At 38.7% G+C, this 13,507-nt stretch overlaps 1 protein-coding gene across 1 annotated transcript in view; it reads left to right on the top strand.

Annotated features, from left to right (window-relative positions):
* The first annotated feature begins 7,256 nt into the window (after positions 1–7,256).
* Positions 7,257–13,507, top strand: part of ar (androgen receptor) — a 40,338-nt gene continuing 34,087 nt past the window's right edge. The window contains exon 1 of the mRNA XM_005806648.2: positions 7,257–8,690. Within this exon, the coding sequence (XP_005806705.1) occupies positions 7,561–8,690 (1,130 nt within the window). The 5' untranslated portion in view covers positions 7,257–7,560. The remainder of the gene's footprint in view (positions 8,691–13,507) is intronic.

Genomic DNA, 13,507 nt, shown 5'->3' with positions numbered 1-13,507 from the left:
TTCAGATCAGCGCATGATATGTTGCTTTTTGATATATTGTGGCCTCCTTCATGTCAGGCATGGTTCTGTCTTTTTTATTATTATTATTCTACAGGTTTGGCAGCAATCAGACTTGGGTGGTGTTTGACAAATTGAACCAAAAATATAGAGTTGAGATATAATAGCATGGTTGGAACACTGCATTTTGTTTTTACATATGAATCTTTATCCAATACTAACACTTGTTTGAGGATAAAAAAGCAAAAACAGAAGTAAATCTTTAAGGTGGGGAAATAAGTTTTTCTTGGCACTCTACAGGTCTTTCAGAGACACTGGATCCCTGTGTTTAACTGGGTAACAGAATATAAAGGTAGTCAAACAAATGTATTCCTTTTTAGATTAAAATAAACAAAAACTCAGTTTGATTCACTTCTGAGTTTTTGCCTTGTCGCTCACCTCATCTAAACTGGGATGAGCTGATAAAACCCAACAGAGAAAGACGCAGAATTATTCATTAACTGAAGTCCGAGGTAAAAGCATGTCGGAGCATCACAAAGGAGGAACCCTAATTAATTAGCGATGTCTAGACTTCAGGCAGTCTGTCTCTGGGAATAATTCTCCGCAAAGGTATTGAAAATTAAATATGATATTTATGCTTATGAAAATGTGTATAATTACTTGTGTTTCCTGGATAAACAGGCCCTACGTATTAGATTTATACTTTGTCAATAGTCACTCTGATTTGGTTGTGAATAACAATAGTTCAAATTAGATTAAAGCACACATTCATTATGAAAGGTTAATGTGAATAGTGTGTTTTGGCAAACAAGAGTAACGGAAATTATGTTGGTCTCCAAATACTCTGGACCCAGCTGCATAATGTCAATTCTAATTCAGAACATCTTTTGGCTGAAAATGGGTCTAGTCTGACTTAACTGGGTATGATTATAATTATTATGGGTCCAAACCTTCCTCGTGTCTGCCTGGCAGGGGAAAAAATTCTCAGAGTCGACCTCAGCTCGTACATCTGTTTTTACAGAATGCAGGTCAAACCTTTCACAGAACCTATTTTGCAGATCATTGCCCAATGTGTGCCGTTTGCACACTCTTTATGAGCACAGTTTTCCTTTTCAATTGTCTGAAATCCACTAATCTCATGTTCACTTATTTATCAACAACTAGATGTAATAATTGCTTCATGGAGTTTGTCTTTTTGATGCACAAAGAAAATCAGAAAACGTTACTTTTACTGATCTTTATTTGTATTTTTTATTGAATTCATCCATTATTCTATAGCACAGGTGTCAAACTCCAGTCCTCAAGGGCCGCTGCCCTGCAACTTTTAAATGTGCCTCTGCTGCACCACGCCTGAATAGAATAATTAGGTCATTAGCAAGGCTCTGGAGAACTGATCTACACAAGGAGGAGGTAATTTAAGCCATTTTAATTCCAGTGCTTTGTACCTGTGGCACATCTAAAAACTGCAGGACAGCGTTTGGCACCCCTGTTCTATAGATATGAGAAACCCTTTAGATTAATAATTTAGTAAGAACAAATATAGAATGAATTTGAAGTGCTTTAGTCTGTCTTAATTTGTTAACTTGGGTTTGGAGGTAAGGCCACGCCTCCAGCCCTACTGATCTCTGGACTCCTCACTCCTAATACCTTCTTATCAGTCAATCAATAAATCAATCAATCAAGTTTATTTGTATAGCATATTTCAGCACCAAGGCAGTTCAAAGTGCTTTACGTTGTAAAAACGTTTTAAAAAAACACCATAAAAACATTGTGAAACCAGTAACAAACATTACATTTTGTCAATGATCATCAGTCATCGATGCACATGGAGGATGTTGGTGAATGTTTCAGTGGTTATGAGTCAAAAGCAGCTCTAAACAGGCATGTTTTTAGCAATGAGTTTAAAGAACCCAGTGTTTCAGCTGTTTTGCAGTTTTCTGGAAGTTTGTCCCCGATTTGTGGTGCATAGAAGCTGAAGCTGCTTCTCCATGTTTGGCTCTGGTTCTTATTACTCCCTCCTACGAGACTTTCTGTTCCACTCATCCTTATTTGTCCTCTTTTATTCTCATTTCTCTATAAAACCTCTTTTCATTCTCTCCATTTCTTATTCTTTACATCCCTATCTTGCATTTACCCTCCTCATCCATCTCATTCCTTTTTACTACCACTTTTCATTCTCTTTATCCCCCTTCCGTCTTTCCCCTTTTCGTCCCTCTCATCCTCCTTATCCCTCTTTCAGATTCTCCTCATCACTCTTTGAGATCTCTTTCTCATTCTCCTTCGCGTCATCCTTCATCCTTCGCTTCTCTCTTTACGACCCCTACTTCAAACTCATCCCGTGTCTCTAAAACTCCTTTTTATCCTCCTCAGTGTGTTCATCTTTCATTGTGATGTGGTTAATGTGATGGTTTGGGAGCCCTGGGTGTTGCACGTTTGTTTCTCCCTTTCTGTGGTAATTGGGTTGGCTCGTTACAAATCCAGTTGCACGAGAGTTGGGCGTGACGGCTATAAAGGTAGCTCCTAGTGCCTCAGTGCTCCTCCTTTCTGTCTCTCTCTGGAAGACTGTCTTGCCAAATGTGTTATGTTTTTGGTTACAGCTCTTTTTTGTTACTAGGTCATTTACTCTTACCAGCTTTCAGACAGGATGTTTTTTTTATTATTATTGACATCACCCTCTTCTCATTTTACAACAGTTTTTTTTTTTTTTTTTTTTTTTTTTTTTAGTTAAATAAAACTGAGCAAGCCAGGCTTTGTCTGTGGAGTCTCCTCTTTTGTTGCCAACTATGACCTAAGTTCGTAACAAATGGGGGCTCGTTCATAGTTATGAATCCTGTTGGAATGAAAAGGTGCTTTATAAGTCCTCTGTGGGTTTTTTTCTCACATTAGTCAGTAAGTCAGTGAATGCTGAAAACAAAAAGTAGACATAAAAATAAAAGTTTTGTGGTAATTTATGTAGGCACTATGTGAAAGAAGACTTCACAACGTCTTGGCTCCCTATAGAGAGTTATACATTGTCTACAAACATAAATTAATCTTAGTTATACGGTTTAAGAACTGGTGAGTTTCACTGTTGTTTATTTGGTGGACCAATAACCCTGCTTATCAGAGTCACTGGGTTGTGAGTTTAAAACATCCACCACCACAGTGCATGCAGACTAGGGTGGAGTCTATGCTGTAAGCGTTTTTTTTTAGGTGGCCAGTTATGCGAGAATGAGCCCCATCATGTAGGTGTTTCTCACTAGTGGCTGGTTTTTAGTGTTTCCAGACAAAGCTTCAAACTAACTCTGAAAACTGTATCAGTAGTTTTTTCCCTTTTTCCAGGATTTTCTCTGGGCCAGTCACAGGAAGTGACCAGTACATTTTATGTTTCTGGGTTGTTGTTTTTTTGGGGGGTGGAGGAGGTTTGGTGTGGACATGGCTAAGTTTTTCAAACTCCAAATGAACATTTGTTGGTTGCTTTGAAAAAAGAGCAACTAATGGAAGTGACAAAATATTTTGGTACTGTTTCTTCTGAACAATACAAAAAGTTTTGTTTTTTTGGTTGTTGTTTTTTTTATTACAAAGGAAACATTAATTGAGACGGATTTGTTGTGGGTAGAAGGTGGCAGCAAAAAAATGTTAGCTGCTGAACCAGAGTTTTCTCAGCTAATAACCAATGTAGTTCCTCCCTGCTTTAAGCTTCGAACAGCAGAAAGAGTTGTTAATGTTGGAGCATTGACAAACTTTAAAGCGTGAGAAAAATACTAAAGAACAGGAACCTGAGTTGGAAAAGTTGAGATTAAATGTTTGTTTGTGTGAAGGCGAATTAAAGCAGAAGGAAGAGAGAGAGAGTTTGGAGCAATACAGACTAGATCTGATTAAAGAATAAAACATTTCTGATTCCAGCCAGTCGAGCTCAGCAGATTAATATATATATATATATTGATATGTCTATGCTAATTTAAAACCAGACACATTGTTTTTGTTTTGCTTTTCAAGAGGAGGACCTTCCCATCTTTTTTTTCTCTTACCAAGTGGAGAAGGAAGCATTGGTTTTAATATGGACCTTACAACATTTTGAAGTGTATGTAGGTACAGTTTGTAACACTATTGTAGTTTATACGGATCACAACCCCCTTCCATTCCTTCATTCTCCTCAGAATACCAATCACAGTGTTATGAGATGGTGGCTAATTGAGCCATATTTTATGGGAGGGGGTGTGATGACTTGGGAGCCCTGGGTTTTGCATGTTTGTTTCTCCCTTTCTGTGTTAATTGTGTTGGCTTGTTTCAGATCCAGTTGTGCGAGAGGTGGGCGTGATGGCTATAAAGGTAGCTCCTACACAGTGCCTCTGTGCTCCCCTTTCTGACTCTCTGCGGGCGACTGGCTTGCCAAATGGGTAATATTTATGGTTACAGCTCTTTTTTGTTACTTGGTCATTTATTCTTACCAGCATTCAGACAGGACGTTTACTTTTCTTTTTGACATAACCCTCTTCTCGGGTCGGGGACTACAGGTGGAAATTAGTGCTAATGCACTTTTCCTCTGCGGTTACATGGACAATACTGCACATTGTCCCTGTTTAAAATAAACAAGTCGTAAATCGTACATCGTAAATTTCATTTTACAGCAAACTGGGGTTTTTTTTTTAGTTATATAAAATTGACCAAGCTAGGCTTTGTCCGTGGCACCTCCTCTTTTGTTGCCAACTATAAGCCAAGTTGGTAAAATTAAGATTTACAGTTTTTCTTGATTGCTTTCATGCAGCTGTCGACTCAAACACCACATTTTCGAAGCATTTAACACGCTGACCTAAACAGCTGTGCTCGTAGTCAAAGTGACACATTTTGTTTGCAAAAGGGCGCTAAGCGTGCCAAAACATTTAAAATATGAAACAAAAGCAAATGTTGCCTTCGAACAACATCCCAACAGCTTGGTTGCCAGTTGCGAAAACACGACTGGCAACAAAGTGTATGAGCTCTTCCAATTAATCATTACATAATGGACAAACAAAGTAAAATACAGCAGTAGAATAGTATTGGTGGTTTCAAAGTATGGGAGAAATAGCTACCTCAGAGAGCAGATAGACAACCCTCCCCTTTCTGTTGTATTATTGCTACTATGTCTGTAAACTTTTTGCTGTTGCTATTTTTGATGCTCCATTTAGGCATTTTTCACTGATGTTGTGGGGTTTACCTGCTTTATCTATGTGTAGCAACACATGATATGATGCTAACGTTGCTAAAAGTATGAACTACTTTCTGATGTAACCGCAGTAAAAAAAAACAAAAAAAAACTCCTGGGTCTTTACAGACAACACCGTGGCAATGAAACATCCTCACATCCAGTCCATGAAAATCCAAGTGTTAAATAATTATGGTCATACTTCCGTATTTTAATTTTGCTTGGCTCAGACTACGTCTCCTTACCCAAAGTAGCTTTAGGTACTAAACATCTATCAATTTTGTCTCTGGCATAAGCTATGTGAAGTTGGCTAAATGTTCACAGTAACTTTTTCTGGGGTTTTTTTCTTTTTTTTTTCTCCTCCTGTCACGCCCTGCGGTTTGAAAAGCCCCGGTGTAGCCCATGATGTCACTTTCATACGAATACCATTGTTATCTTTTCACATAGACCGTGTCAAATTGTCCTTCTTGACAAAGAGTACAATTCAGAATCGGACATGCGTCGATGCAAACTGTGGCTAAACTTAGAAACTGTACTCTAAATGTAAACAAAAAAAAAAAAAAACAAAGAATAAGAAAGTTAGGGGGGAAAAACTGTTACAGTAAAAGAAAATCTGCCTTGGATAAAACAGACATGGCATATTTTAAGGCCTGGAGGCTAATTGCTAAGAGAAAATCTTTGAGGAGGTGGATTCATACTGAAGTAGGTAGCTGCTAATAGTTAGGAAAAGGTGATTTATGTTGGATTCATTTAAGCTGGTCAAAGCAATTGATACCAACTACAATACCCACAAATATTTAACTGGATGTTTTAAATAATTTTGTTGTCACAAAACTACTTTTCAAGCCCAAACTCGTCCAAACTTTTAATGCCATTAATGCTGTGCTTCTACGAAGAGCTTCATTTTATCACCAACAATTACAAACAAAGCTATGCTAAAAACACGCCCTGGCTCATCCTTTTTTTTTTTTTTTTTTTGCAGACGTGTGTATTCATAACAACGGTCGTTCCACCATTACCCATTTTCCATTGTGCAGCATTTGACACCGGCTCAAGCCACATCTTCAAACTGCTCAGAAGCTATTTAGATGTTTGTCTTGCATTTTCTTCCGCTGTTTGTAGCAAAATCAATTTAGACTTCCATACACCAGTGCCACATGTTCTGAGTAAAATAGCAGTTTTACTAGCATGAAATTCTTTTACACTACCAACCACTGAGACTAAGCTTTTGGCACATGCCTCACCGTCTGGGATTTATTTTCAAGCTTAACAGTGTTTCCTTTTTATTCTAGAGCAGCAGGACATCTTCATCTTTATTGGGCAAGTGTGGATTTATTTTGTGGACATTTTATTGTATTTTTATTGAATCTTCCTTGGCCTGCTCCCCTCTGATGTTGCCACAGCAGATTACCTGCCACCGTCTTACCTTACCAGTTTTTTATTGATCTTTGTTTTCACTGAAAAGCACCTCAATAAATGTAAATTAAACTCGCTTTATGGATCAATTATGATCAATTGATTGATTCTGGAACACAGAAGCAGCTCCTTTGTCTTCCCAGCTTCACCAGTGAAACAGCAAGTCTTTTACAGGAGCACAGCGATCATTCATCTACCTCATGACGCTGTAAATAAGCACAAGAGAATCTGATTATGGGATTTAGCTTCAGGGCACTAACATTTTAGTCATAACGTAAATTGTTATGGCAGTGGACACAGCAATATAAGTTGTGCCGAATTCTTACCATTAATAATAATAATAACCTTAATCATAATAACAATCTGAATATTTTAAATGTACAGTGCAGAGCACGCAAACAGTGTAAAGTCTGATCTTTGTTAAAACTGGAAAAAAACCTCATTAAATATATTTTTATATTTATAGTGTTTCGTAGACATCTTGCCAGAGATCTGAAGGGAATGTTTGCCATGAGCAAAACATCCAAATAAAGCTGGTGGCAGGTCATAAAAATGTGATGCACACATGAAAGCGTGATGTAAAACAACTGCAGGCAGGGAGCATAATCGTAGATAATAGGACGCTTGTTTTGGGTAGTCTCGTGGAAACGCGTTTCAGAGTGTTAATTAATTACGGCGTAGCCTACGTTTATTAGTCTGCAAATTATGAATCATTCAGCGCCCTTGTCGGTCGTTCAATGAAAGAAAGTAACATATTTAGACCGTTTTCCTGCTGCTGACTTTAATCAAAGCGTATCCGAGTAACTCCGACTCTCACTTTAGGAGGAGTTTGCGACTCCTGTTGCTCTGTGAGACTTTTACCAAAACGCCTAGCACAAAGAGAGATCGGGCCGAGCTGCAGATAAACCGTTCCCGGGGACCAGCTGGGGGATTTTCTGTCGTGCAAAGTCCAGTCTCGTGGCCAAGCGAACTCTTTCTGGGAAATGAGCCAAACCAGCCGACAGTTATCTTGCAGCTCCGTTTGGTCCGGGGTTAAGAAAATAAAGGCAGGCGACGCGGTGAGAGCTCTCGGCATGGCGCAAAAAACTGAGGAAAATCCAGACGGTTTCACGAAAAGCTGCGCAGGAAACGGCAGGTTTGACGAATCCGATAATAATGCCAGGAGCTGCGGGTCTGGGTGCGTTAATCCGCCAGCCCGTGACATGGAGGCGCGCTGCTGTCAGACAGCTGCTGCTCCTCAGGAGGAGTTGTTAAACGCTGACACCAGATCCTTTTCTGCGTGCGCCACAATCTCAGAGACAGCCAGAGAGCTGTGCAGAGCAGTGTCCGTTTCTTTGGGTCTCACCATGGAGTCCAGTGACATGAGCGACGTGGACGCCGCACTCCCCCCATGTGCGGCAAATGACCAAATCAGCGGAGAGTATTTTTTCGGGGTGGACGCCGCGGCTGTGAGCTGCCCCGATGCCCAGACCCAGATTACTTACAGGTGTCCCGACCGGGAAGAGCGACCTGTTCACGGCCAGAAGCCAGCCGTGAAGATGTATAAAAGTTCAGAGACGCCTGCGCATTTTCATCACCTCGCCTCCAGCCGGACGTCTGTGAACGCGCAAAACTTTACACCGTGCGAGGCTGAGGACACGGATCACCTGAACGCAGCCCGCGCCGTTTCATGCCCTTACGCCCCAGACCACTTAGCCCAGTACGCTCACACTTCAACGGCGGCGGCCAACGAGAGGCCATGCAGGGCGGTTTACAACCCTCAGGAAGGCGTGCGGGACTTCGTGGATGCCCCGGAGAGCGACTCCGGCGGATATCAGCCGGACCAGTACAGCGTCAAAATTAAGTCCGAGGGAAACGATGGTTGGGGGTCTTTCTGGGGCGGCGGGTACACCTTCAACAAAAGGTACAACACTCAGTTCTGGGGGTCCAGGCAGTGCATGAACGCACACGAGTCTGGACCGAACGCGGCGTTCATATGTAATCCATACGAGGGGAGCGTGGTGCGCCCGGAGCAGTGGTATCCCGGCGGTATGCTGAGGACCCCCTATCCCAACTCCGGAGACATGAAGAGCCAAGTCGGTGAATGGCTGGATGTAGTCTACAACGATACCAGGTAATTCAGTTATAATTATAATAATAATTATTATTATTGTAGGATAACTAAATAACTGGCTTTGTAAAAATTCTATTTTTTACAGTTTTTAAGTAATGTGTAAATATATTTATATATATATATTTGAAGAATGAAGTGGACTAGCTTTTTTTTCTTTCTTTGTTCTTCTTTTTTTTTTTTTTAGTTCGCGCTTTGTGAGTAATCAGATCACCAAAAGTGATCCTATTCATCCTGAATCCCATTAAGGACCACGCCGTCTGAGCTGGTTTGTCTGTCTGTCAGGATGTAAAAAGAAGTACAAACTTTTCTAGACGTAAAAACAAGCAGCAAAATAATAATAATAATAATAATAATAATAAAAGACAAGCTAGAGATTTTGAGTTCACTCTGATTTTACGGGCAACAAAAAAAAGTGCTATTCTTCAAGTCTCCAAATAATCACAGCAACTTTATTGGTCTGTCCTGTTATTCACGGCATATAGGACAATTAAAATAATTCCTGTGCTAATTGACAAAACGTCTGGTTAAGTCAGTTTTCAATGTAAATGTCAGATAAATAAATAAATAAATAAATAAATAAATAAATAAATAAATAAATAAATACAAAAAAATTACAAGAGTCAAGAGTGTTTGAGTAATTCTTTATTTTATGTGATCCCCAGCTCAACCATTTGGTTGCAATCAATCATATGTGCCCTTTAAAACCATGTACCCTAATCAACTTCTCTGGTGTTTCTGACTGACATTAAATGGCCACAAAAGAAAAAAAACTTCGAAAGCATCAAACCTATAATGAGATAAAAACATGTGTTTCATCTTAGCTAGCATCCTGTTTATTCCTTGTAGACAGCTGTTGTAGTTACATTCCTACTACACGTGTCTTTTTTTCATTAGAAACCAAATCATGTCCAAGTTTCTGAAAGGATTTTACAGCTCTCACTCAGCTCACGCAAATTAATTAGAAAACGTTGACCAGACAGACATTCAAGCTCATTATGAGATACATATTTGAGTAACATGAATGTGCCTTGAATTAAATTTATGAACAGAGTTAAAATCAGTCAGCATGGGATAAATGCTACTTTGCAATAAAAATATACAAAACAAAAAAACCCAACAAAACAACAACAAAAAAAACCCGTTTTTATTACCCAGGCGGTCTGTTTTAACATTTTTGGACCAAACAAATAGCTGATGGTGTAGTCTCATAACGCTCTTGCTTAGGTAAAAACCATTATAAACCTGCATGCTGATCGGCCACTGGCCCACTCAAACACCATTCGCTCAAGCAGGAGAATATAATAGCTTTGACGCAAAAATAATCACCAAAAAATGCTTTCCATAATATCATGAAGCTGTATTATTTTAAACATCACAAAACCAGTAATTTGACTCAATGCTTGGCGTTGTCGACGATGAAGGTTGTGATATGAACGCAAATGATTTTAATGTCCCGTTCTAATTTGCATGTGTGTGCTTAACTTACTCTTTCTATTTTCTGTTTCTTACAACGTATTTTCTTACTCGAATGACTGAAAGGAAAAATCTGTCGCTAATATGTTGTATATATTGGAGTTGTTTTGTTTAGATCTAAATTCTCTGAAGATTTGCACTCAAACTTGCATCCCTATGTTCTTTTATGACTTAGTTTGGTTTATAACGCCGAATGGACCTGGTGTGGGGATGTTGATTGACTCTAGTTATATATTACATAGCCGAGGGCTTTTCTCCAACTGTCTGAGTTCACTGAAGGTAATGACTCAGTGTGTGCACTCTCAGACTCCGTTTTTTCTCAGAAACCATGCATGTAGGTGCAACATGTTTTTGTAATTTGCCCTTTATTTTAATGTTTTGACTGTAGAGGGCGACAAGAAACATTCAACTGATCTCCCCACTCACACGGCCTTTTTTGTGCTTTTTTTTTTCACAGTTTCCTTTTTAGACAACAAGGTCATCCTAGTTCACCAGACGGTGCTACGGTCTCGCGGCTTTATCCAGAAACCTGTTTACTGCAACACAGCTATTTCATGTGGTTAAACATTCAAATGAACAAGAAAATTCAGCAGACACCCTTAACTATTAATTAACATGTGCAGCGAGGATCTGCTGCTCATCTGTATAAAAGCTGCTCCCATCTGAACCTTTCCTCGCAGCAAATGGCTAAAAAACACACATCACGTCGCTTAAAAAAAAAGTTTCGTTTTAAACGAAAATGCCAAGTCAAAGAGAGTTAAGTTTATTTGCACGGGACATATGAGCAACAAGAAAGTTCAGAGTGCTTTGCAACATAAAAACAAAATACAGTAGCCAATTAGGAAACAAGCGAAACATAAAAAATCACATTTTGTCAAAAATGCTGTCATCAAAATCATTAAGTGTATTGATCAACATTCTACTTGTTCTGAATCAAAGGCAACTCAGTTTTTCAGCAGTTTTCTCAAATTTGTTCCAGATTAGTCTTTTAGTGGGTTTCTTAGTATCTTTTGTAGCATGGTAGCGTGCATCACATGGTATCATTTGCTGCTGGAATCATGACAGCAGGACTCATGTAAGAATTAATAAACATGTTCCGTAAATTTAACTTGAAATCAAGGTGAGAATTCAGAGTGTGACTGCCAGGCCGCAATAAGTAAAAGTGCATGAAAAATATTAATGCTTTTTCAGGGCATGGGACCTAATGGTGGTCACTATAACAAATCATGGTAGCTGGTCAATGTAGAACAGCAGACCACGTCTCTAAAAGTTGGACAGAAGCAAAAAGCCTGAAATGGAAAGTGACAGTGTCACCTGGAGATGAGCAGCATAAATATTTGACGGGTAGCTGAGATGGTTTTTGTCTCACATAGCACTGATTGATGCTGCAAAATCACAATATGGTAACATTTACCATCACAGCTTTATATATGCTATAGTTTTATTCTTCTAAAATAGTAAAACTCCAATGATTTAATGATTTATTTATTTTTATAAAGATAATAATTATTTTTTCTGGTTTTTATTAATCGATTCCCCAGGAGTCTGAATTCAAAGAAACATTTAAAGTTTTTTTACTTGCCTCAAAATCCAATATGGCTGCCATGTTTGAGACATGGCAATAGCTACAATAATAAACTGCGTTAATTTAAATTTCTGACCGTTTATTTCTCCAGATTAAATCTTTTTGATAGATACGTTTGTTTGTACTTCTTTATATGGATCTGTTAGTGAGCATATTCAAATAAATAGCATGCAATGAAACACGCTGTTAGCTGGTTTTGCTAATAACGTTTAACTTGTGACTGAGCACAACTTTTAGCAAATTTACAGAGGTTTAAATTGTTCTTTTACCTAGTGCATGCAATGTAAGAATCCTTTCTTTCCCCCCACTGCAGTCCATTTTACTGCTCTTTCTCAAACCTCTATCCTTATAGATTTTACAGGACCAGGCACTCACCTCCAGCAATCTGTTTCTGTAACCCAACACTGAGCATACTCTTTCTTCTTCTTGCCTTTTGTTGTCATGGGTCGGAGTCAACCAATAAGGCTCTCTATGGGGAGGGGTGAGGAATTAAAACACAGAAAAACAGAGGTCAGAAATCTTCAGTAAAATGCATCTCTGCCTACGGTTGTCTGGATTGAAGTCTGTTTGCTGGCACAGTTACAAGGCACTTAAATCTGCTAAAGCAGAATCTGCAAGAAAAGAGAACCTAAGCGAACAGGTTTAACCCAGGCTGGCAGGATGTTGAGGTTTTTGAGGAGAAAGATGCAGAAAGGACAGAATTTTGGTGCAAGAATCATTAGGTCTAAATGCAGAAAGTTTTGAGGGAGAGAGAGAGCATGGCAGGCTTGCAAGCAAGCAGGATGTTTTTAAGTGTGTGAGAAAAGCAGCAAATTTTTTTCGCCAAGTTGAAGGTATTGTACTCGTAGATCACAAAAGTATTTTTTTTTAATTATAAAAGTAAAAGTTATTGTGATTGTTTTTTTAATCAGCTCAAAACTACAATAAATATATGAAATATATTAACAACAAAGCAGTCTGATTTTTGTAGAAAATGGATCTTTAATCCAAAGTAGATGCAAACATAAAAGTCTCTGGTATATTTGCATATCTAAAAGAAAATCAAACAATTTCAAAATGTTTGTTTTGTTAATTCTTTTCTTATTTCTTACCAGTATATGGGTCACTGTTTTGCTATATTTTGAAAAGTTAAACAAAAAGGAGCACAAAAGTATGGCTGTGTACAAATGTCACTGGTTGTTTGTGGTCCTATTTAAAATGATAAAATTATTGTATAACCTCCATTGTTGGTATTAGGATGATTGTAATTTATAACAGTTTTGAGCTATTAGTTTTAAAAAGCACCCATCTTGCAAGCCTCAGTCAGGGCTTGCACACATTTCTTTTAGTTTTGAATTGCAGTCTGGAGCCGAACAAAATCATTCCGGGTGGCGCAAATGGTCCCAGGGAGGCACTGTGGACACTCCTGCCTTACAGTGAAAATAGGAACTTTTGCTTGTTAATTTCAAAATTTCCATTCTTTATCCATACACACATGTAGCTCCACACAAATCCCACTGATTCTCCAACTTGCAGCGGGAACATGGTACAGACCCGAGAGCTAAGGAGCCATTTCACTTTAAACCTGTTTTTCTTTTACTATTCTTCCTTTTACGTCTCTTTTGAAAATAATTAAGTTAGTAATTGTTGTATTTATTTTATTTTCAGTAGTACCAGAGGTAAACCAAATACCTCCAGAAGTTGTGGCAGTACTTGGGTGACATGCATGAGAACCATGGCAAATCAGTATGTCAAACATGCATAAATAACATGGAGGTGG

Source organism: Xiphophorus maculatus, chromosome 11 (genome assembly GCF_002775205.1).
Source record: "Xiphophorus maculatus strain JP 163 A chromosome 11, X_maculatus-5.0-male, whole genome shotgun sequence".
In the NCBI taxonomy this organism is placed as follows: Eukaryota; Metazoa; Chordata; class Actinopteri; order Cyprinodontiformes; family Poeciliidae; genus Xiphophorus; species Xiphophorus maculatus.
The sequence above is the reverse complement of the archived record's forward strand: the minus strand, read 5'-3'. Positions and strand labels throughout refer to the sequence as shown.